Source organism: Mastigoproctus giganteus, chromosome 4 (assembly GCF_048544385.1).
Source record: "Mastigoproctus giganteus isolate SK-2022 chromosome 4, ASM4854438v1, whole genome shotgun sequence".
Classification (NCBI taxonomy): Eukaryota; Metazoa; Arthropoda; class Arachnida; order Uropygi; family Thelyphonidae; genus Mastigoproctus; species Mastigoproctus giganteus.
Genome location: NC_143578.1, coordinates 115754998 through 115780875, shown reverse-complemented (window position 1 = coordinate 115780875; position 25878 = coordinate 115754998). Strand labels below are relative to the sequence as shown.

Sequence of the window (25878 nt, the reverse complement as noted above, 5' to 3'; positions counted from 1 at the left end):
ACTGAGAGAAGAGGAAGAACTTTGTGAACTGCAGTCTGATCATATAGTCAAGATGAGATTTACTGATCTGCCCCTAGACAAGTTCTAGATTTCTTTGAAAGAAGAGTATCCTGCCATTCATAGGAATGCAATAAACATTTTGATGCCGTTTTCAACTTCTTACATATGTGAGCAAGCTTTTCTCTTGTTTAACAAGCATCAAGAAAAAGGACAGAAATTGCCTCATTTCACAGTTTAAGATGGAATCAGTTTGTGTTTATCTCAAGTTCAACCCAGAATTCAGTATTTGTGCAGCAAAAAAAAAAGCACAGGTTTCACATTAAAGAGGTAAATTTTGTTCTTTATTTTTAGTTTTAAAAATAACAATTTTTATGCATATTGGGATTATAAAAGAGATCATAAAGAGTCTATAAAAGAGATCAAGAAACCAACATGTGTATAATAATTTTGTAATTATTATACACGTGTTGTCACTCAATAAGACAATGTTTTTTTCAAAGTATTGTATAAAATTGTGTCATAGGATGTATTTTTATTCATATTGCTTTGGTTTATGGTTTTAGTAGCTTTACTATTCAACATTGCCAATAAATTTTCATTTGTAAATAACATTAAATAAAATCAATTTACAACCTTTATTTAAATTAAATCTACCGAGCCTATCTTTAGAAAAATTAAATCCCATTTTGGCTTAAGCCAGTTATTTAACAGAAATTTGTTATGTTTGCCTTATGAGTTTTTAAAATTTATGAAAAGGAAAGAAAGATAAGATTAATTTCAAGAAAGAAAGAAAACAGGCTTAACTATCTGTTTTTTTTTTTTTTTAAAGAAAGGTTGGCTAAAAAGTCTTTTTTAGTTTTAAATAGGAAAAGAAAATACTCTAGAACATACCATACCTCATTAGCACCTTGTATAGCAGAAATTTGTGATAAGGCTTTCAGGCCTACTGGGTTAAGATAAAAAAAAAAAAAAAAAAAAATCAAGTAGAAATTAAGAAAAAAGAACTGACTTGCATTAAAATTGATATCATTTGAGGGAGTGGGAACCACACAAAAAGAGTAGGCTAATAAGTTGGCCAAAATAAACAGATCCATAGAAAAGTATCATTCTCTACTCAAAAGGGCATTGACAATTATTATTGAATTATTATATCTACAACTTACTGATCATGCTAACACGTAAGCTATAGGTATAATAATTTTTATTCAGGGATTTCCTGAGACAAAATTAATCAGGGAATTGCATTTTACTCAGGAATTGCATTTAATTCAAGTATTTTGCATTTTACTCAGGGATTCCCTGAGTAAAATGCAAAATACTTGAATTAAAAACAGTAGAGGAAGAAAGAGACATGACGTTCTCAATGCAGTCTATATGCCAAGAAGGGCCCATGGTGTCCTATCAATGATCTATTGAACATTTGTTTGTAGAGATAAGGAGGTCATAATTCTGCAATATAAAAACAATTTTAGGACCACACTTGGCATATCATATCCAAGCAGATCATTCCTAAAAAAAGACATCAAGCTTCTTGAAAGGGTTCCAAAGATGGGCAACCCATGGTATAGAAAGATCTATAAAAGGATGCACACATATAAAGACTCTACAGAGTATGGTAACCAGGCACCTTAGAAGAGACTTGATTGAGGCCAATAGTTGAAAATAAATGATGAAATTTTTACTGTTATAAATAATTCCAGTACTAGGGGCTATAAATTCAAATTATGGGGGAAGGAGGTTAAGAGTGGATTGTAGGAGGTTTACTTTTAGCCAGTAAGTGTTAATCATTGGAATAAGTTACTTCTGTGGGCAGCTGAGGAAAATTCAAAGGTCAGATGTGGGTACCTACATGAGGAAAGGAGTCAAACAGGTAGTTTATTTTCTTTTTTATTATTTATTTATTTTTATTTGTTTGGCTAGTGCAGCCAAAGCCTGTGGCTTTCTAGCACTATATGGCTAATATTAATACTATTTAAACAATATAAAGCACTTACGTGGACAAATTATTATTGCTAAATTCAAGCCTTTCAAGACCTTGTATCCATATTATGTTATCTGGAATGGAGCTGATCTTGTTGTCTCTAAGATCTAGTAGTTTGAGAGGTGATAATGATTCAATCAATTCAGAAGAAATTTCTACTATATTGTTGTTCCCAGCATGCAATTCCTATAAAAAAATGTGTATGAATGAATTTATTTATTTATTAATCAAAGTTCATTATTACTAGTATTAGTGTTTCATTTTGTCACATGATGGTTTACCTCAAAGACTACCATAAATACAATTACCTTAATTTATTCTTATATCAAAACAAGTGACTTAAAGTGCAAATATTTTTAAAAAAATACCTATGGAAGAAATACTTTATAGGCACATTTTTTATAACTGGATTGCATTCATGTGAACACTTTTGTATGGAAAGCAGTCTTTTTTCACAAAGGATTTTGACCACGCAGCTGGCAATAAAATAATGCAATTCAGAAATAGTATTATACAACTTCAAAAAAAAAAAAAAAAAAGTGAGTTTAAATAAGGCATAATGCATGGTGAAAAATAATTATGCTAGGTTTGATGGCTGCATTGTTTACAACTGCTAATAAAGTAAATTTTTAATACTGATTTTTTGAAATAAATATACAGAGTTGTTATAAAGTCCTTATGCAGTTTTAAATTTTCATAACTTCCATTCTAAACATGATAAATTCAACCTGTAAAAAGGGTAAGGGAAAGAATTTATAACAGTTTTACATACATTTATTTATTTTTTGGTTATTTGATTTTTTTTTTTTTTTAGGAGCATTAGCAACTAAGGCCATATTGCTCCGGGGATATGCGGTGGTCACTCCCTGACCTTTCTGCATCCTCTGTATTTGGTGGTCACAGGCTTGAACCCCGGTCTAATCAAGAAGTGTGTACTACGCACTGCTGCTCCTGCCCACCTGGTTACGGAGGCGGCACATACATTTATTCTTGGGATTGTTAATTCTCAACATGTTCACCGTCATTACGTTTCCAAACTGAGATACGATTCTGATGTTCTACAAATACGTTTTGCAGTTGATTTTCAGTAATACCCTGAATAACATTAGTTATCCTAGTCCAAAGATCATCTAAAGAGCAAGGTATAATAAACAATAGTCTTAACATATCCCCATAGAAAAATATCCAATGGGCTCAAACCTGGTGAATGTGATCTCCAAGAGATCAGTTCACTTCTTCCAATCCATCTATTAGGAAAATTTTCATTCAGAAACTGCCTAACACTGAGAGCAAGGTGACAAGGTGCACCATCTTGCTGAAACACTGTATCAGCTATAAGTTTTAAACATGTTAGTTCAGAAATAAAGTAATTCTTCAGCATTTCCAAATAAATTTCACTATTAACAACTCGTCCAGATTGGGGTTTATCATTGACGGAACCTGTTCCTTTAAACTTTTTCATCCAGTTAGTTATGGAATTCCTGTGTAGTACATCTTTGTTGTACTACAGTTACAGACTTGGCCAACCACAGCACACAATTTACTTTCTCTTCTGTTGAAGCCATCTCGTCAAGCCTAATTCTGTAAAAAAAAAGAATAATAATAAAATTTTTGCTAAACTACAATCAAATAAATGAATCACTCTTAGTACGTACTAAATGTCACTAAATTATATTTCTAACTGTTTTACAGATTGATTTTTATTATGTAAAGAACAGAAGTTATGAAAATTTAAAACTGTGCAAGGACTTTATAATGACCCTGTATATAAATATTTATAAAATTTTTAAATAAATTTAAAAATGTTGCAGATAGTAGGAACATCATTCTGTATTCTTTTATAATGACGTACAGTTGCAATTAATATACAAAGATATCATTAGAAGGAAATAACTAAACTATGATAATTAAAATTCAAAGATAAGCTGATTACTCTAATGGTATTTTGCCATGTGAAAATGGGGCAAAATAAACAAAAATATTAATTTTTGTTTATATAACCTAAATAAACAAAAATATTCATACAATTTTATTTCATATAAGGGAAAGTTTATCAAATTAATTTTAATTAAAACTCTTTCATTTACAAAGAGGTTTTAAATTAAGTTTTTAACTGATTTTTCTGTTTTTTATTTTAAAATTTAATTAGGGTGATAACCAGAAATTTGCTTATGACATGATCACACTATCTCTTGTTTTTCAATACAGCAGAAACAGAAATCTGAACACAAATTCTTTACAATTTAAGAATATGAATTCTGTTTAATCTCATTTAAAATACAATTATGAACAATCCTAATTCATACATGGGGGTGGGCATCTCTAACAAAATTATAAGCTTTGCTAAAAACAGCTTTGTCACAGCTAGGCTTAAAATATAACAGGATTCTTCCCATAGAGTAGACCAGTAGTGTCCAACCTACAGCCAATGCAGAAAGTAAACTAAAACAGCATTTTAGATAGTCTGCCACTGTGTCAACAGGCATGCAAGCATCAAGCTGAACTGTATGAAACGTATATATGTAGTCCAATGCAGTCATATGTATGTTAAATACAGTGAATTGTATCAATCTTTTCATATTGTGAAATTCTACTATTCTGATATAATTTGTTCACTGTACTGAATTAAAAAATCGTCCTTAAAAATGTTCCGAGAGAGGAAAGTCGATTTGGAGTGTCGTGTTTTTAATCAAAGGTGGTTGATTTTTTTTTGATTTGGTAGTTGTTGGCGCATCGGCTTCTGTGGCCATATTGCACCTCCCAAGGTTTTTGCAGTACTTTGATCCAAGCCCGAGGCGGGAATCGAACCCGCGACCTTTGGGTTGCCGGGCAGGTACTTTACCCACTCGGCTAGCCCGGTCGGCAATCAAAGGTGAACTGAAGACTATTTCTTCAATGAGTATGGTGAAAAAGCAGTGTGTTTAGTGTATAAGGAGACTGTGTCAGTTTTTAAAGAATATAATTTAAAACGACACTATGGTTCCAAGCATAAATCTTATGATCAATATAAAGAAGTGTTGTGAAAAGAAAAGTGTTCAAAGTTGCAAAACAAATTAAGGAAACAACAAAACACACTGAAAACATATCAGTCAAGAAATTTATCTGCTGTAAGTGCCAGTTATCAAGTTGCATATTTGATTTTTGAAAGTAAACCATTTAGTGATGGTGAATTTGTTAAACATTGTTAAAAGTTATGGAAGAAATTTGTCCAGAGAAACAAACAATGATACAAGACATTATTTTGTCTCAACAAACAATTATGTGAAGAGTAGAAGATATTGGAAAGAACTTGTTTGAACAACTTTTAGAAAACAAAACAAATAAAGTATTTTTATTTTTGAAAAAAATATTTTATATTTTTGGAAAACATAAAACAAATGAAATGAAATATTGGAAAGAATTTGTTCAAACAACTTTTGGAAAACATAAAACAAATGAAATGAAATATTGGAAAGAATTTGTTCGAACAACTTTTAAATATTTTAATGTGACACTGGATGACATAAATGACATAGCCCAACTCCTTATCTTCATACATTGATGTAATGACAATTTTGTACCAGAAGATTTAGCTAATTTACAGAGTATGCAACAGTTAAACTGAATATGAACAGCACAACTATAGGTGAAAATATTTTTGAAAATTTTTGCCAATCTATTGAAAAGTTAGGATTAAATATTAAAAATCTGGTAGGTTTTTAATATTTAATCTTAACTGGGTGTAAAGTAGGAGTCACAACTGACAGCACAAAAAATATGAATGGTAAAAACATTGGGCTTATGGATAGAATAATCAAGAAAATTGTAGATATCGGAGCTGAACCTCCAACTGGAATTCACTACAGTGTACGTCAAGAAGCTCTCTGTGGGAAAGTATTGGCTCTCCAACATGTGAATGTGTTATTTTAACAGTAAATTTTACAAGATCACATTTTTGTTTCATTGAAGCTGAATACAAAGATCTAATTTTACATAGTGCAGTGAGATGGCTTAGTTGTGGCAAAGTGTTATTTTGTTTCTTTAAACTGCATCATGAAATTAATATTTTTATGACATAAGAAGGGAAACCAATAAAACAACTATCAAATATGGAATGGCTGTTTGATCTTGCAATTCATACAGACATTTCTGGTCCTTTAAATTATCTTATTTTAAAACTACAAAGGAAAGGGAAATTGGTCCCTGATTTATTTGGTAACATCAAATCATTTCAGAATAAGTTGTTTAAATCCCAAATTGAGCAAAGACAATTTAGTTCACTCTGAATGAATGAATACCTAGCTAAAAGAGAAACATGTATTTCCAAATAATCATTGGCTCTCATTGTTACAATTACTTTTTGACAAGCTTGAAAGTTGATTTGCTGATATAAGATTTCATGAAAAAGACATAAGCTTATTTGAGAATCCATTCACTTCTATGGCTGAAAACTACAATCCCAACTTGAAATTACTGATCTTCAAGCCAAAACATGGTTCAAAAAAAATGGTTCAAACAAGGCTCTGCCACTGAAGGTTTTCTGCTAATAAAAGAAAATACCATGAAAATGCTACCTTTGTTCAGGTCAGCATATGTTTGTGAGCAAATTTTTTCACACATGAAATCAAATAAATAGTTAAAAAGAAACAGAATAACAGAGGAGTATTTTCATTCTATATTCAGAATTGGCATCACAAATTTTCAACCAAATTTTGAACGATTATCTAAAAATATCCAGCCTCAATCATCTCACTAAATGTTAAGTTTTGTTCAGTAACTGTTATTGTGTATTGTACTTAATAAAATTTTTGAATATTAACAATTTTAGGTGTATCATTATATTTATTTATTCACCTTAATATTGAAAAGCAGTGACTCTTTTCAGGTTGTAAATTTTCTGAGGTGAGCATTTAAAAGCAAAAGTAAGGTATTATTTTTAAAAACAAAAGTAAAGTATTTACTTTTGTTTTTAAAAGTATTTACTCTTTTAAAGTATTAAAAAACAAAGTAGAGTAGAACATCTGCCAGGGTACAGGACCGAGACCATGAGAGATAATCAAATAGATGGATAATAGAACATGTACATTAAAACCATTATACATACAATAGACCAGGTCATCTAACTTGTTTATTTTATTATGTAATACATAACCTAATGAATAATTAAACTTTAATTATTATTTATTTTTACCGAGTCATCAAAAAATCATAGCACAGATATTTACATACAGACCTATTTTTAATATTTAGTCATTGTTATAAGTAACGTCATAAAAAAATTTAAAAGAAAACAATATTCATACATACAAACTTGCTCTAATGTGATTAAAGAAATTTAAAGGAAAAGAATATTACATAATTAAATTTCTTTTCTAAAAAAGTCAGTCAATTTCTTTTGTTTCATTACCCCTCAAGCCTTTTGGGAGGTAAATGTTATGAATTTTCCACAAAAGTAACACTTGCGTAGCATTTCCTTCTTCTTGTACCTCAAACCACTCAATGCACTTTGACAACATACGAGGGTGGTTCAATAAAGAATCGCCCTGACCTAGCTGGAGAGGTGCTAGCCTGTTGATTCTTGGCACAGGTTTTAGTCCTTCTCTACATAGCCACAGTGCAGATTTACACATTTTTCCCATACGTGGATGAGGCTATGGATACCGTTTTTGTAGAAGTGGTGAGGTTGGTCTTTGAACCATGACTCTGTTGCAGAAATGAGCATCTCATCGACAGAGAAGTGGGTCCCCCCGAAGAAATGATTTGAGGGTAGGAAACAAGAAGAAGTCCGATGGTGCCAGATTGGGTGAGTAGGCTGGATGGGGCAGTATTTCATATCCACAAGTAGCCGCTTGTGTTGTTGCAATTTCAGAAGTGTGAACTGGGACATTGTCTTGAAGCATTCTCACACCTTTGGACAGCATGTCACGCCTACACATTTTGATTTTCTCCTGTAATTTTGTGAGTACGTTGGCATAATAGGCACCTGTAATTGTTCTACCTTTTGGCAGGTAATCAGTCATTATTACGCTTTCTCATCCCAAAGCACTATCAGCAAGGCCTTTCCTGCTGATGCTGGAGCCTTGCCTTCTTTGGGGGGTGGGGAATCATGATGTCACCATTCCATGGACTGCTTTTTACTTTCAGGGTCGAAATGGTCTATCCAACTTTCATCTTGAATGATTAGATGAGAGAAAAGTCTTCCTCATTTTTTTTTTGCAGAGGGCTAACAACTTGTGATTTTTGTTGTCGATCAGCCTTCTGGATACCAGTCAATAATCGGGGAATCCATCTTGCACTCAATTTCCGTAAATGGAGTTGGTCACACTAATCTTCACCTCCTGGGATAATTCACGCACATATATCCGGCAATCTTCCATGATTAACGACTCTACTTTCCTGATCATGCTGTCATCAATGGCTGAATGGGGACGACCTGGAATGGGCTCAGATTCTACCAATGTCCGACCACACCTAAACTGTCTATGCCAGTGCTTCACAATACCATAGGATGGGGCTTTATCCTTATATACAGCAGTCATCTCCTCGTGGATTTCTTTAGGAGATTTCCCCTTCAAGAACAGATACCGGATTACAGCTCTGGCTTCAACTTTGTCCATGATGCTACTTTGTCACATGTTCAGCTCTGTAAGAGAAAAACAAATTAAGACACAGGGTTGAAATTTTACACCTTTAGTACAGAGATATGTATGATACTACACACAAAATATCATGACTGCAATATGTGGAAGTAGGTGAGGGTGATTCTTTATTGAGCCACCCTCATAGTTGCAGCTTTACAGTGGCTAATTATGTTTGTTGTTCCATCAGCAGCAGCTTTTTCTTCTTCAGTTTCAGAATCATCCAAGATTGTCATCACTCTTTGCACAATTTCATCATCTAACATCTATTTTTGTCCATATTCAGCCAATCATTTACTTCCTCCATCGAAATATTTTTAAAACCAGGAACATTCGAACATACTGCAAAATTTCAGTTTCTTTTGGAATGGTTTCTGTATCAGTTGAATATATTTCTGGCCACAACTTATTCCAGCTTCTTTTGTATTGTTTCATTTTTTGCCTGGAATGATGTTCCAGGCATCAGCGACATTGAAAATTGCATATTTTATAGTGTAGTTTTTCCAAAACTCTATCAAATCTAATTTATTTTCTGCTGAAACAAGTTTTTGAATGGACATTTTGGATAACAACATTTCATACTCTCGATCAAGGCTTGGTCCATCAGTTGAATGAGAGATGCCGTGTTTAGTCGCAGAAAGTGGCATGATATTTTGCCATCATCGCTTTTGAAATCACATACGTGTATGGAATGAGTAGGCACATTGTCCATCCATAGCATTGCATATTGTGGTAAATGTTTTGATGCCAAATGTGATCTTACACATGGTACAAATATTTTATGAAACCAATCATGAAATATATCTTGACTTATCCATGCATTGTTTTGTGAGAAATATTTAACTGGTACAGCATTTAAATTAATATTTTTAAATGATCTAGGCCTTTTTTTGGTTTTCCTCTAACAACCAAAGGCAATTTATTTATGACTACTGCTGGCATTAGCACATACCATTATAGTGATGCTATCTTTTATCCCGGTGCCACATGTTCAGTCATTGAGTCCAGTGTCTTTTGAGGTAGTGCCTTCCAATTAATGCCAGTCTCATCGCAACTATATATTTGGTCTTTAACCAAACTTCGATCAGCTATTTCCTTCTGTAGTTTTTCACAATAAACAGAAATTGCTGCCCTATCTGCACTTAGCTTCTCACCCTGGATCGACAACTGTTGAATATCATGGCAAAACAAATTTGTCCAACCATCCGATGCTAGCCTTGAATGAAGGATCTCTGCTTAGTTTTTTATTGATGTCAATGGCTTTTTCAATTATTATGGGTCCTGACAATGGAATTCCTTGGCTACATTTTTGAACAAACCTTGAAACATTGCAGTATCCACTTGTTCATTTTTAGCAAGCTTCATTGTTTTACGACTTTTAACATTACCATCAGTGGTTTCCATTTGATATGTGATTTTCAATTTTGTCTGCATCAAGCTTTATATTATTTACTGTTATTCTTCCTATTCCATAAACTGATGCTATACTTGTAGCACTTTCACCTTTTCTTAGACTATTGATTATTTCAATTTTTTGTGATAATCCCAACACTACTCATTTACATTTCCCTGTCATTTTGATGGGCTTACTAAATAAAAATTATTAAAATATGAAAGAAGAGGTTAAAGTACAACTGTATACAGGGAGTTGTATAGAAAGACAGAGTGACACGTGGTGCCAATATCACAATGCATTATGGCGTAGTGGGGTTAAATGACGGTTAACAGAGACTGACAGTAAATAGGGTGATGGACAATAGAAGTTCTGCTGCAAGTCATATTTTTTTTAATTTTAAAAAAATCTAAAAAATAAATCTGTGATATAGATTTGTTGCACGTAAGAGTGTTGGGAATTTGCTTTGCTTTTTTTATATATACAGCCTGAAAATAGAAACTTCCTTTTACAGATAACAAGATATGGAAAATGTAACACATTAATTTTTCTTAAATCACTCAACGATTAAATAATTAAATATAATGAAAAATCTATGTCCTCAGAAAGCCAATATAGCTTTAAAAATGGATTAAGTGTTGAGGATGCAGTACATAGATTAGTCCGGACTGTAAAGGAGAGTGATTTGAGATGTACTAGCAGTCTATGTTGATTTCGAGGGTGCTTTCGAAAGACTCTGGTGGGAAAGTATTATAGCAAGAATAAGAATAACTGAATGTTCTGGTACCTTATATTGTGTTTAGAGACTATTTTAGTGATTGAAAAATTATAGTTAAGACACTATATACTGAAATTACAAGAAGTGTATTATGTGGATGTCCTCAAAGCTCGGTGATAGGTCCCTTCGTTTGGAATATTGTCTTAGATGAATTCTTAAACAAGGACACAGAAGGAACAAGATATATAGCCTATGCCAATGATTTAGCAATTCTGATTACTGGGAATTCTTGTTCCCAATTAGAGAACAGGGCTGAAAATGTATTAACAGAATTGTAAAGATGGTCAAGAATAAATAAGTTGCAGATTTCACATGAAAAGACTGTGCAAATGCTATTGAAAGGTAAGTTAAGCACGAAAAGAGCACTGACTGTCAGGGGGTGGCAGTTCAGTATGTCAAATTCACAAAATATTTAGGAATACAAGTTGAAGAAAGGCTGTTCTTTACTGAGCATGCTAAATATCTTAAGAATAAAATTTGAACATTGTATGCCAAGCTCCAGAGGATTATAAGGTCTGATTGGGATATAAAAGGCCGGGCCGTAAACCTATTGTATGAATGTCTATTTGTCCCCATCATGATATATGCCTCAGGAGCTTGGGTACATAGAATAAATAAGGTGGTACTGCAAAAATATACTTTAAAGGCACAGAGATTTGCCTTATTGGGTGGACGAGTGCGTGCAGCACTTTCTTCTCAGAGGCTCTACAGATAATATCTGGGAAAATGCCTGTTGAGTATGTTATACTGCTGAGTGGTTCATTATATTATATCAAAAAAAAAAATAAGAAAGACTATTCTGGAGTGTCATCTTGCCTTGATGAAAATAAAGTTTATGTGTAATCAGATCTTAAAACTGAGAAAGCACGAATATTGCAAGAACTGATGGCTTTATGGCAAAACTCTAATTTTTCCAGTCAGTTGGATTAGTAAATAAAAAGAAGCCTTGGCTGCAGTTCGGCTTAAATGCAACATTCCTAATAACAGGACACAGCTTGGCATATAGATTGTTCCCACTAGGTTTAAAAAAGCATGGAACTTGTCAATGCAGGAGGAAACATCTCAACATATTATGTTGGAATGTGGAAATTATGTCAATTTATGTCTTGGAGATGCCTTCTGATGTGGACTTAAAAGAGGCTCTCTGGGTATTGTTCACAGAGAAAAGATTGTTCAAGTATTTTAATGACTTTGTAAGTGCTGTGTTTAGAAGACAGAAAAACTTATTACACTGGTGTGCAAAACTTAAGGACCAGTCAGGCTTTCACCTGTAGCTTCTCATAGAAGTGGCCTGGATACGAGAAAAGCATACCAAAGGAACCTCGTGAGGTACAGAAATGAAGGAAACAACACCGACACAACAACGGAAACAAAAGGGTACAGAGGGACTTTATTCAAAAATGGCAACATAGTATTGGCTGCCATAATACAGATGCTGTTTGTTGGTGTTTTTGTTTGTTTAAGGGCTTTACGGTGCAAGGACATAATGCGCCTAATTATGGTGATGTTAAATACATAGTTTATGTATATAAATTTTGTTGAAGTTCATACTGCATTTACAGTTGTATCCGTTTAAGGAATGAAAAAATTTTGGCAACGTGTGGCATATCTGCCAGGAGGTCAGCAATACTGTAAGGAATGTTCGTCCTGGAAAAAGTGGTAAACATAGCTTGCCAGTCACTATTGTATTTGGGACAATCAATGAGTACATGTTGGACAGTGAGCTGTGTTGCAGTTAATACACAGTGATGGGTCAGTGGCCGCAAGCAAATGAAGATGTGTCAGGTGCATGTGGCCTATCTGTAATCGGGCTAATACGACTTCTTCATTTCAGTTCTAATGTATACTAGATCTCCATGATCTTTTTTTTTATGCTAAGTAGCTTATTGTTGCCTTGGTTCTTCCAGATATGTTGCCATTGTTCAAGGCATCGTTTCTTTATAATGTACTTGTAGTCAGATGCAGGTGTAGTGAAGGATTGGTCTATAGGATCGGTAGCAGTTTTGGCAGCTAGATCGGCCTGTTCATTTCAAGAAATTCCAGCGTGACCAGGGATCCAACAAAAGAGAACTTGTTGTTTCGTCTGGTTTAATTTAGTCAGAGTATTCCAGTCTGTCTAAGTAAGGGGGTTATCATTCTTTGTATTGTGTTGTATAGCTTGGATAGCACTAATAGAGTCAGTATAAATAACACTGTGCAGTCTGGTTCTTAAGAGTGTGTAGTTTAAGGCTATGTGGATAGCACAGAGTTCTGTAGTATAGCTGCTACATTCAGTGGGGAGTTTTTTGGACATGGTGATGTTAGGAAATACTGCTGCTGCACCAACATGCTTTACAGTTTTAGATCCATCTGTGTAGTCTCCCTGCTACAGATGCATGATTTGGTCTCACCATGCCAGTATGGCTTCACCCATGGAAGGTTGTGTAAAGAAGCTCTTTTCAATTTGGTCTTACATATTGAAAGTTCTGAAGAAAAATTCAAATTGGCCATCTTCATAGACTTCGAGAGAGCCTTCGACACCGTCTGGTGGGATAGTGCCTTGGCAAGCCTTTGAACTGCTGCTTGCCCCCGGCAATTATACAGCCTCTTCCAGAATTATTTTTCCAACCGAGCAGCATTTCCATGGATCGATCTTGATATGGCAACACTAAAAAGAACTGAATACTGCACTTTTATTTACAAAAATGAAGAAAAATTTAAGGAGCACAAACATACAACAACCAGACACTATTGTCCCCCTAGTGGATCTCATGATGTTTGTGCTGAATGACTGACCACTTCATATTCTGCAGCTTTCTTGGCTGCAGAATATGAAGGAGTATGAGCCTGCCCAGTGAAAGCAACAGCCTATCAGAAGTCCAGTTAATTTCAGCTGTAGCACTTTACTACTTTACACCTCCATGAGGAGCAGTTTAGCTGTTCACCATCCCACTCATTTCGGGAAATCTGGCTTTGATTCCTGTCAATGACTGGAGGAATTTCTAGAGCCCTCTTCAACTGAGACTGTAGTTAACAATCTAGCAGAGGCAGAAGAGGGGCCCCCATGAGTTATTCTGGGTTCTTCAGTCTGCACAATGTGCATATCATCCCATGAACACACACCCCTCAGACAAATAACAGAATGGATATAAGTGACAAAAATTCTAATGTTGTAAAATAATAATTTGAATTTCATAGCACTTCATTCTTTGTACATTGCTGGAATAGCAATGTACAAAGAATGAGGGTAGAGCATCTGTTGAAATATTATTTTTTCTGATTTTAATTTATCTGCAGTGCATATAATCATTCTTCAGTAATATAAAACTACCAAGCAGAGTTTTTTCTAACGTAAAATAAACATCAATAAGAGAATTTGCATGGAATGAATAATAACAAAAAAAAAAAAAAAAAAAAAACATTCACTAAAATACAATAATTTTATAAGCTACTAATGTGTTTTAACAATAGTTCACCTTTAGAGATTCGCAATTCTTAAACGGTGGTAGTTCCTCAAGTTTGTTGTGCTGGATATAGAGCTGCTCCAAACGACTCAAATATCCAATTTCTTCAGGTAGCTCTTTGATTTTATTATGTGCTGCTTCAAATCTCCGTAAAGCTAAATGAATAAGTTATTATAATCTGGGTTAAAAAAATCAGGGTTCTACTGAAACATATTTTATTCCTAAGTTTCAAAAGCATTAAAATTAGAAGCATCATTATACAGTAAACCCTTAATTTAACCGACCACGATATAACAGATTTCGGATTTAACGGACCGGACAAATAATAATACAGTAATGCACATATTAATCTCGACCATATTATTTTTTTTTAGGTTATACAAAACTTCAGTATTATTATTAATTAAAAATTAATAATTATTGCCTATTTCCATTATTGTTTTGATAATCACCTACTTTTATTTTTATAATCAAATTCAGGAAATTGTTTTTTATTCTTTCTGAAAACGTGTTCAAATAACTGTTTTCCCAGATAACAGATAAGAGCAGGTGGTAACTCGTGACTCGGGACACTAAACTGCAGGTTTACCGACCCGCTTTGTTTCGGCACTCAGTCTGTCTCAAGCTATCATGTGGTCAGGTTGTATACAGAGTGTTTCTGTGATTTCTGAATTGTGACTTTATTTATTAAATAATTTTGCAATCCTTACAATTTAAAATGGCATCAAGTGATAGAGAAGTTAAAAGAAAGCATGTGAACTTAAATGTGGACTTAAACACACTAGAAATTATACCTAATGAGAAATTAGAACAAGGCGTCTCAGTAGCACATGTTTGTGAAATTTACAGCGTAAAAAAAAAACTTTCTGATATCCATAAATCAAAGACCAAATTGCAACATAATTTTATATTGTACAGTACTGTATATTGTATTAAAGCTTTTTTTTTACATTAAGAACAATAAAAAATGCCCCCACCCAGGTTACATTTGATTTAATAAACTTTCAGCATTAACAGACACCCCTTGTCCCCTATTACTCCATTAAATCGAGCGTTTACTGTATATGAAAAGATCATTTTATATATATATAATGATGTTTACATTTTTATGTGTGCTTCCAATTTCAATGCTTTTGAAACTTTGAAAAAAAAAGAAGAGTATTAAATAAAATTAGAAATAAAATGATTATGTGTAAACATCATCACTATATGTTAATACCAGTGCTTTGCAAAACTCATAATACATATGAGTTTTAAATGTGGTGTGGGACCATTTATCCGGCTATCCAATAACCTGAGAGTTGCCAGATGGGGGGTTTTTTCTGGAATTCGGGTAGCCAGACCTAAAATGGACAAAAAGCACAAGAAATGCAAGAAAATAAAATATGAATATTTATTGAGCTGAGTTGATTCATATCAACTACATGGCATCATCAGAAGAAATATCTTGACAGTTTTGGGAAGATGCAGTTGATGGGATGGGATAGACACACCAGAAGTTGAAGGTTGGGATTCAGGCATAGATGTTGTACACGTGCCTGTAGAATTTACCTTGGAAGCCAGTTTCTGAAATATATCCTTTAAACTAGGTTGTTTTAGATATTTTGGTCTTTCTTTTATAAGCAATTCTTGAATTTTATAAAAAGGCATTATGTTATGCTCTGTAGCAAAACTCCTCTGTTCCATTCCACACATCAATTCTTCCATAAGATTTATCATTCTTCCTTCAACAGTATCATCAACTCCTCATCATTGCTCTCGTTATCTTCATTTTCATTCATTACCATGTTACAGATTTCACTGTCTGTTAGTCTGAGGGTAACTGGAGCATCATCATCAATATGGAGGCACTCTTCCATCATAATCCAACATCTGGGCCTCAGGACAGGAAAAACCTTAAGCAAAATTCATCGTCATCGACAATTTTCTTCTCTCTTGACACCCTAAATCCAATGAAATCATGTTCTTGTTCATGATCATCATCAAAGACTGATTCTTTCCATAAATTATGCCAACCATGTTTTAAAGTGCCTTCATCAAACCCTGTCCCAGGCTTTTGCAAAAATCCAGACTGCATCCTTGAGATTAAAATCTTTTTGAAATGTCTCTATTCTAACACCCTTGTTGCACTCTGTGAGCATTCTATGCATGAATTCATTCTTATAGATTTCCTTGAATCACCTCAGCATCCCTTGATCCATTGGCTGGATCAAGGATGTACAGTTAGGTGGCAGATATATGGCAAACACATTATCTTTGATAAGAAATTGTGCATCAAGATGTGCCGCACAATTATCAAGAATTAACATTATCTTGCTGTCACTGGGAAGCCCTGCAGACGTACAATGTGCTTTAGCCTCTGGTACAAAATGGTTTTCAAACCAATCAAGGAAGATTGGTTTGGTAATCCATGCTTGTTTGTTTGCCTTGTAAATAACTGGAAAGACACTTCCTCCTTTGAAAGCTCTTGGATTTTTGCTTTTACAAATTTTTGCTTTGCTTTTACCTAGCGTTATTGATAAAATTTACCAATTTTACCAATAACAGTTTAATATTATGTGACCCCACAGCATTTGCACAACCTAAAACTGTTATCCTTCCTTTTGCATCTTTAAACCCACTGGGTGCTGATTCCTAGGGAGCAACAACGGTTATTCTAGGAATATACCTCCAATATAAAGAAGTCTCGTCAGCATTATACACCTGCTCTGCAGTAAACTTACCATTATCAATTAATTTTGCAAGCTCATCCAAATATGCCTCTGCAGCATCATAATAAGCTGATGCTTTTTCACCACACACTGCCAAAATACGAAGACCATTACATTTCTTAAATTTTGCATACCAGCATGACGTATACTCACAGGGTGTTGTTATGCCTAACTACTCACGGAAAAGCTTTGCCTGGGCCATGATAATAGAATGATTGAGAGGGTATTTTTCACTTCGGTGCTGTCGGATCCATTCCATTAACACTTTGTCTATTTCCACATTCTTTGTCTGGTGTAATGTCTTTCTGAGTTTTATTTAAAAAAAAATTTTCTTGTTTATACTCTGGCACGACCACCAGGTCAGTGGAGTTTACAATATCTCAATCAATACAAACGTTAATCATATTTAACAGTCACGGGTTTGAACCCTGGTTCACTCAAAGAGCATGTGCTACTGCACTCGTGCTCCTGACAACTTGGCTACGTCAGGCTTAAGTTGGGTAAATCACTATCACCATAAACTTTTAACAGTTTTTCTTTCTGTTTCATCAAATCCTAGATGGTAGATGAACCAATACCATACGCATCGGAGTATGCGGGGGGCCACTTTTCCGTAAACCATACTCATCACACAAAAACTTGACTGATGCAGCTTTGTCCAGATGTTTTAGTAACTCCACCTTATCCTTGATTTTTAGAGATGTGTGTGTGCTTCCTTTTGTTAGTCTTACCACCCAGAGGTTTCTCTCTAGGCCTTCTTGACATAATGACTATGGGTATGAGTAAAGAGTTAAAAACTACAGTAGTAAGAATTTTTAAAAAGTATTTTTTTAGAAATAACTTTTATATTAATATTCTTAGGACTTTTAAAGCAGTTTCTTTTTCTTTCAGCCATGTTCGATATTGCAGGGTACGTACATCGCCAGTCGGTTGTTTCCTAATAGCAGATGAATATTTTTAGTTCTTATTTAATACAACATATATTAGACCATGATAAGTTAGACCATGGGAAGTGATTGCATATTCTCATACTCGCAACTCCACAGATAGCAAATTTTTTTTCAGTTATCTGTAAAATAGTGTATAATAAAATTTCCATTTGGTGCCCTCTTATGGGGCAACCGGGGCATGTGCCTCGGTTGCCCTGCCCTCACTATGGCCTTGTATATACAGTATATGTATTACATGACTAAGTTAATATAAAAGTCAGAAGTGTTCAAAGCCGCTAAGTGGATTTTCTTATTTATTGATTTGAAATTATTGTTTTTCTAAAACTTTTAATTTAAATTTAGTAGGATAGCATCATTTTGTGATTTTTTGTTTAATCTGGTGTATTTATTCTTTACTCGGCCTTGTAATTGCATAAAAATATCGGTAAGGTTATCAAATTCAGGTGTTACAAGTTGCAGCTCCGTTGAACGAGAAGTTTTTTAGCCAAAATTAGCCACTTCATTGACCAATTGTTACATCAAATTATTTTCTATAAGTAGCTTATAGACCTGATCAGGATCCTTAATTTATTCTGAATTGAGACAGCAAGATTTGGAAGATAATTAATACTTAAGTGTCGGTAGATTTACAGCTCGTAACTTGCCGCCATTGTTATACAACGCAACGTTATATCGCAAACTAGATAGCGTAAGCTCAGTATAGTACAGTATATAATATAATATTGTCAATTAATCAGTAAAATCTATTAATTTTGTTAAGCTTCATTGTCAATTAAATTGTACTTTTAACTAAATACATATAACGACTTAGATTACAAACATAACATAATTAGTTAATACATAACTTGATACGGAAGTTATACAAATGGAACAAGTCGATAATACTCGATACTGAAAATATATATAGCATTATAACTGTGTTGGGATACAAGTTTAGGGTTATAATTTTGTACTGAAATTGAAATTTAATCAAAATCATGATTCAGACCAGAGCAGCAAAGCAAAAGGCTCAAGCTAATGGGAGAAATGTGGCTCAGGGGAGAAATGAGGGGAGCAGTTGCCCTCTGAATCACAGCCTTTTAAAATACACTGCTTGCATGATGTTTGTGGAGCAATCAGGTACAGGATATGATATTGCCATGGGGGATGTCTTTGTGTGTGTGAGCGATGCAAGGAATGTAACAAAATCAGGCGACAACTAAGCGTTGTTATGGGCTATATGAGAGCTTGAAGGACAGGGTGGATGCCCTCGAAGGTTCTAAACTGAGGGCCCATCAAGCTCTCAGCTGCCCACATCAATGCCAGAGGTTACACTTGGTCATCATGCAACACAGCAGCAAACCCCAAGGCAGAATGCGCTGGTCCCACAGGAAATAGTAGTTGTTGGTGACTCTATTGTCAGGGAAATGGGGAACATGCTTTGTAAAAAGGTTAGGTGGAAAAGGACCAGGGTATGTCTGCCAGGGGCAAAGGTTGATGACGTTGTAGAGCGGATATCATCTTTTCAGGGCACAAAAGGTGATATAGTTGCATACGTTGGCACTAATGATATTAAGAGTAGGAGACCAGCAGAATTACTTAACGAGTACAGGTCACTGTTGAAAAAAAGCCGTGAATTCGGGTTGAATTTGAAAGTGTCTGCAATACTGCACAGACAAAATAGGAGGGAGTATATGATGAGAGTCTTGTCAATCAATTCGGCCCTGGAAACATTTTGCAAGACTCAAGGAGTAGAATTTTTTTCAGCCTGGTCTGTACTTGTTAACAGGAGAGATTGCTTCTACAGGGATGGGATACACTTAAATAGAAAGGGTGCAAGAATATCTGCTGATGCTATCAAGGCAGTGTTAGGTGGGTCGAAAAACTGCTAGCTTGGGGGGATACAAGGACTAACAGATTAACAGTAGCCACTGGTAGAGGTGAAAGTGATTCGTGCACTGCTTCTATTGGAATGAGCAGCAGCCTGGAAAACAAGATGCAGGATATTTCACACACTGCTGGGAGTCATTGCGGTACAAGTAAACACATGGGTTGTGTTAGGGTAGCTAAGAATAGGAACAGGTGCATGTATACTTGCGTGTACACCAATGCTAGCAGTTTGGTAAATAAATTTGATGAATTTGAGGTATTGCTCAAAACAACAAAGGAAGATATTGTTGGGATATCAGAGACGTGGTTTCACACAGATATAATGAATGCAGAACTGGAATTTGGGGAGTACAATGTGTACAGAAAGGATAGACACGATAGGAAGGGAGGAGGGGTTATGCCATTAGTTAAGGAACATAAAATTAAAGGAAGTGAAGCCAGTCGACATCGCTGGACAGTGCAGTGTCGAGTCAGTTTGGTGTGACATAAGCATTGGGAGATCAAAATTGAGAGTGGGAGTGTGCTATAGGCCTAATGACTCTGATGAGTATAATAAGAAACTGTACAGGGAAATAGAGTGGGCCAGTAAATCAGAGAGTCTTATAATGGGGGATTTTAATTTCCCAGATACTGACTGGAATTTGTGGGTTGGTCACTCACACACTAGCAAGGCTTTTGTGGATTTATTGGATGATTGTTTTCTACATCAGCATGTTCAGGAGGCAACTAGAGGGAGTAATACTCTTGAATTGATTATCAGTAGTGATTCTTCATGCATTAAGAATCTGCAGATAAAGGAACCACTAGGTGGCAGTGATCACAGTGTGCTGAAGTGTGATTTACTCTAAGAGGTAATTACCATCAGGGGTAAAGGGAAAGGTTTTTGCTTTCGTAAAGGCAACTACGATGGTCTGAGACAGTATTTAAATTCTATACAGTGGGACCAACTGATGATGTTACCAAATTCAAAATGGGAAGCATTCAAAGAACTTATCTTGGAAGTTACTAGGCTTTACATACCAACTAAGAAATATTGTTCAAGGTTTAGGCCTAAATGGATGTCAGATGAACTAATGAGACATATGGCAGAGAAGAAAAATGCATGGGATACATATAAATTAACATGTGACACAGAAGCCTATGATAGATATAAGTTGATCGGTAACAAAGTTACAAAGGAGGTTAGGCAGGCGAATACAGATTATGAGAAATCTTTGGCAAAGGATGCAAAGAAAAACAGCAGAGTTCTTTACTTATGTAAACTCTAGAAGGAAGGGGATGAATCAGATTGGTCCACTTAATGTCGATGGTTCAACTGTTGATGATCCTGCTCAGGTAGCTAATAAACTAAATGAATATTTTACATCAACATTCACAAATGAGGGGTTATTCGGGGAGGGGAATGCCAGAGGTGTATTCAACTCAGGCAGTAAGCTAGATAATCTTGTAATAACTGATTGTAAAGTGGAGGAGAAATTGTTGCAGATACACACAAGAAAGGCACCTGGGGTGGATGGAATCTATCCAGTTATATTATTGGAGGCAGCAAAGGAAGTAAGCAAACCCTTAGCCATAATTATGAGAGATTCCATGGACTCATGGGAGGTACCCATGGACTGGAGAAGTGCAAATGTGATCCCAATTCACAAAGGAGGATCAAAGTAATTATAAACCTGTGAGTTTAACTTCTGTTCCAGAAAAATTAATGGAGGCACTGGTTAAAGCACTGCAGGATCATCTAGACAAGATTTCAGTTATAGCTCGGACACAGCATGGTTTTGTTAAGGGAAAGTCTTGTCTGACCAATTTGATTGGATACTATGATGCAGTCACATAAGAACTGGATGCAGGGAATAACTTTGATATTATATATTTGGATCTTAGAAAGGCTTTTGATACTGTTGCACATGGAAGATTGCACAAATTGGAGCAGTGTGGCATTGGAGGCAAATTGCTGCTATGGATAAAGGGGTGGTTGAGAGGGAGAAGACAGAGCGTAGTAATCAATGGACACTGCTCATCATGGACTAATGTTATTAGTGAAGTCCCTCAGGGCTCAGTGTTGGGTCCATTATTGTTTTCTGTATTCATAAATGATATTGATGATGGTATATCAAGCTTAATGTCCAAGTTTGCAGACGATACAAAAGTTGGCAGGGTTGTTAAGGACACGACTGACGCTATGCTGCTGCAACAGGATGTGGAAAGGTTGAGCAGATGGGCTGAGAGGTGGCAAATGAAGTTTAACATTAACAAATGTAAAGTACTACGTATGGGAAACAGCAACCCCAGAGCAACGTATCAACTCTGAGGTACAACACTAACAGTAGTAGAGAATGGAAAGGACCTGGGGGTAATCATGCAGGCAGATATGAAGTTTTCTGAGCAGTGCAGATGGGCTGCAAGAGTAGCTCATGGTGTCTTGTCAATGATATACAGGAATTTTTTCTAGCAGGGATAAGGAGGTGATTATTCCCTTGTATAAGGCAATGGTCAGCCCACACTTTGAGTACTGTATATAGGTATAAAGACAAAGGTTAGGCCACACTTTGGGTACTGTATACAGTACCCAAAGTGTGGCCTCATTTCAAGAAGGATGTAGAGCTGCTGGAACGAGTACAGAGAAGGGCAACAAGATTAGTGAATGGAACAAAGGGTTGCTCTTACGAAGAAAGGCTTAAATTTTGCAAATTACACTGTCTGGAGACTAGGCACCGGCGAGGTGATCTGATAGAGGTGTATAAAGCCTTGAATGGTTTGAGCATGCTCAATGCCGATGGGATTCTTCCTCTTGCTCAGAATAATCAACTGAGAGTGCATAAATTCAGATTGAGGAAAGACAGATGTAGAATAGAGGTGCGGAAATTTGCCTTTAGCCATCGGGTAGTTGGTTGGTGGAACAGACTACCATCCCTCGTGGAAGTTGATATCCTAAATAAATTTACAGCTTAGCTGGAACTAATGGAGGGGTGAAGTGTTTTTTTTTTTTTTTTTTTTTTTGCTGATGCTGCATAAGCTTGCTTTCTTGCATCATATGCCTGTACTAATGCTAATGTTAATAGTTGTACAGCAGACTCTATTTACTGGGATCAATTTAACCGGGACACTTCAAGACTCCAAATTAAAAAAAAAAAAAAACAACCATAAATCATAAAAAATTCAAGTAATAACTAGAATAGGTATAAACAGATGTTTTGCAAGTTGTAAATAAGCGATAAGCAGTGTGTTATAAAGTCGTTGGGAGATTATTATCTTGCAATCCTACAAAAAAAAAAAAAAAAAAAAAGAGAGAGAGAGAGAGAACAAATGTTTAGTTTGTTTTACACCGTCGCTTCGATTCTTGCGTTTCGTCACACCGAAAACAGAAAAATTTTGTTTCATTATTTATGTCAGAGATAACGAAAATTTTTTTTTGTTTAGAAATCGTGAAAATGATGAGTAACTCAAATGAGTTGCACTTGCAATTAAATAAAAACTTGAAATTATTCAAAAGTTTGAAAACAGTGCATACGTTAAATCTCTAAAGAACCATTATAATGTTGGTGACCAAACCATGTGTGAAATTATAAAAAATAAAGGGAAGCTATTGGATTTAAAATCGGCATTGAAAAAAAAAATAAAGGGAAGCATTGTATTGGACATGCGAGTAGTGCATGGTAAGTTTTTTATCGATCGCCATATTTTTTTATGTAGGTTGCTGAACATTTTTGGATATACTGTAGTAAGTCCCCGACTTACCTAACTTCGAACTTACATTAAAATGTTTTTCATTCAATTTTTTATTTTTATTTTTTAGGATTGTAAAATTTAAAAAAGGATAATAATAATAAGCAATCAATAATGGCGATCATGGCAAGCACAAATTGCATAAGCGGAATACGGAGTAACAAGCTTAAAAATAGGAATGAAGAGAAGATTGTTTTTATATGACTGAATCTTTCAGTGAAGGAGACACACATTTCACCTTAATAATGTAAAATCCCACAGAATTCCAGCTATCGGTATTATCGCAAAGGCAATACGATCGAGTTTACTACCCATTTATAATTAGATTCACTAACATAGTGGTTTTCAACCTGGGTGCCGCGGCACCTTAGAGTGCCGCAACAACGTTCCAGGGGTGCCACATAATTTGGATTTAAGTTACTTAAACTTATTATTTTTTAATTTATATGTTTATTTCATAATAAAAACGTGTACAGTATCTTTTTAATTTTGTGGTGATCTATAATTGATGTTTACTTAGTACCTCTATATAAAGAATAAAATTATACACTGTATATATACAGGGTGTCTCAAAAATACACGGCATAACTTCAGGAATGAGTTCCTCATATGTAAACAATAAAAATATTTTATATCAATATAGTTCCAGAAATGCTTGGTTCCCGTGTTATTAACCGGAATGTCTTATCTCCCGCAAGTGATTTCCTTCATTACAAGGTACTAACAGAATCTGGTGGTTTTTCATTCCGACCATGTACTCAAATCAGGAGCAAGGAGATATGCACTTTATATACGGTTTGGCGGACGGCAATGTTCTGGAGGCTCGTCGTTTGTACCACGAAAGCTTCCCAGAACGAAGACGTCCAGACAGGAAAACGTTTTAAAGGTATCCATCGCTGCCTTTGTGAACATGTGACCTTTACACCTCGTGCTACCGACAGAGGACGACCAAGATCTACGACTCCTGAAGTAGAGGAGGAGACTTTGGATGTTATGCATGCCACTCCTGGAATCAGCACACGCAGAACAGCAATTCAACTAGCTGTTCAATGTTCAACTATTTGGAGAGTGTTGCGAGAACACCAACTGTATCCCAACTGCAATGGGTACAGGCCTTGTCACCAGCAAATTACCCTGCACGTGTAATGTTCTGCCAGTGGTTATTGTAGCAGTGTGGTACAACTTCTCACTTTCCTGCCTTAGTGATATTCACAGATGAAGCACAGTTCACACGAGACGGAATCCAAAACTTTCACAATCAGCATGTATGGGACAATACGAAACAAGCCAGGAACTTGGCATCGTCTTTGCGAGTCCATGAGACGTCGATGTGAGGCCTGTATTCAGGCAGAAGGTGGACATTTTTAACAATTACTATAAGGTGATATGAACAGTTAAGCGTCATAGACAAACCTTCAAAACTTGGAAACCAAGCTTTTCTGGAACTATGTTGATATAAAATATTTTTATTGTCTACATATGAGGAACTCATTCCTGAAGTTATGCCTTGTATTTTTGAGATACCCTGTATAATTTGTATTATGAAATGTAATTTTTATAATTATATTATTGTAATAAATATAATATAACATATATTTTTTAATATTATATATATATAATATTAAAAAAAAAATATATATATATATATACACAGGGTGTCTCAAAAATATTGGTACAAACGTTTAGGGGAGGTAGGTAACACTAAAGGAATGTGAATCGCATAGGAACCCATAACCGGAAACGTCACGGGAAAGTAATAGCAGAGGCACTAGAAGCAGAAATGACACAAGACAGTAATTAGTGGCAAACATTTATTTAACCTAATATTAACAATGGAGTACGAGATGGATGCATTTCATGATGTTACAACAGATGCTTGAAGGTTCCACCATGAGAAGCGATGCATGTGTGACACCAACGCAACATGGATTGGCAGACACGGTTGAACACACCTGGAGTTTCTTTGACAGTAGCGGCAGCAGCGCAGACGAGATCCATTTCCGTCTCCACAGGCAATTCATACACGATAGATTTGAGGGGTCCCCACAGAAAGAAATCAAGGCTCGATACATCAGGTGAGCGTGGGGGCCAGGCAACGGGTCCACCACGGCCAATCCATCGATGCCCAAAACGCCTGTTCAAATGGTCACGAACAAACCATCCATAATGGGCAGGTGCCTGTCATGTTGAAACCAAATGTTGTCTCACATTTGCTGGAACATCGTCAAGTAACCCTGGTAGAACTTGTTTAAGAAAGATCCGATATTTAGCGGAGTTCATGCAGGATGGTAACAGGTATGGGCCGGATAAGCAGTCACCAACCATACCTTTTTTTTTTTTGGTAGTTGTTGGCGCATCGGCTTATGTGGCCATAGTGCACCTCCCAAGGTTTTGCAGTACTCTGATCCAA

At 35.4% G+C, this 25878-nt stretch overlaps 1 protein-coding gene across 3 annotated transcripts in view; it reads right to left on the bottom strand.

Moving 5' to 3' along the window:
* LOC150087009 (leucine-rich repeat-containing protein 40-like) overlaps window positions 1-25878 on the bottom strand; it is a 500077-nt gene that overhangs the window by 220545 nt on the left and 253654 nt on the right. For all 3 annotated transcript variants that reach the window (XM_090372899.1, XM_090372898.1, XM_090372896.1), the window contains exons 7-8: window positions 14225-14367; window positions 1995-2167 (exon numbers count right to left, since the gene is read on the bottom strand). In XM_090372899.1, the coding sequence (XP_090229025.1) occupies window positions 1995-2167; window positions 14225-14367 (316 nt within the window). The remainder of the gene's footprint in view (window positions 1-1994; window positions 2168-14224; window positions 14368-25878) is intronic.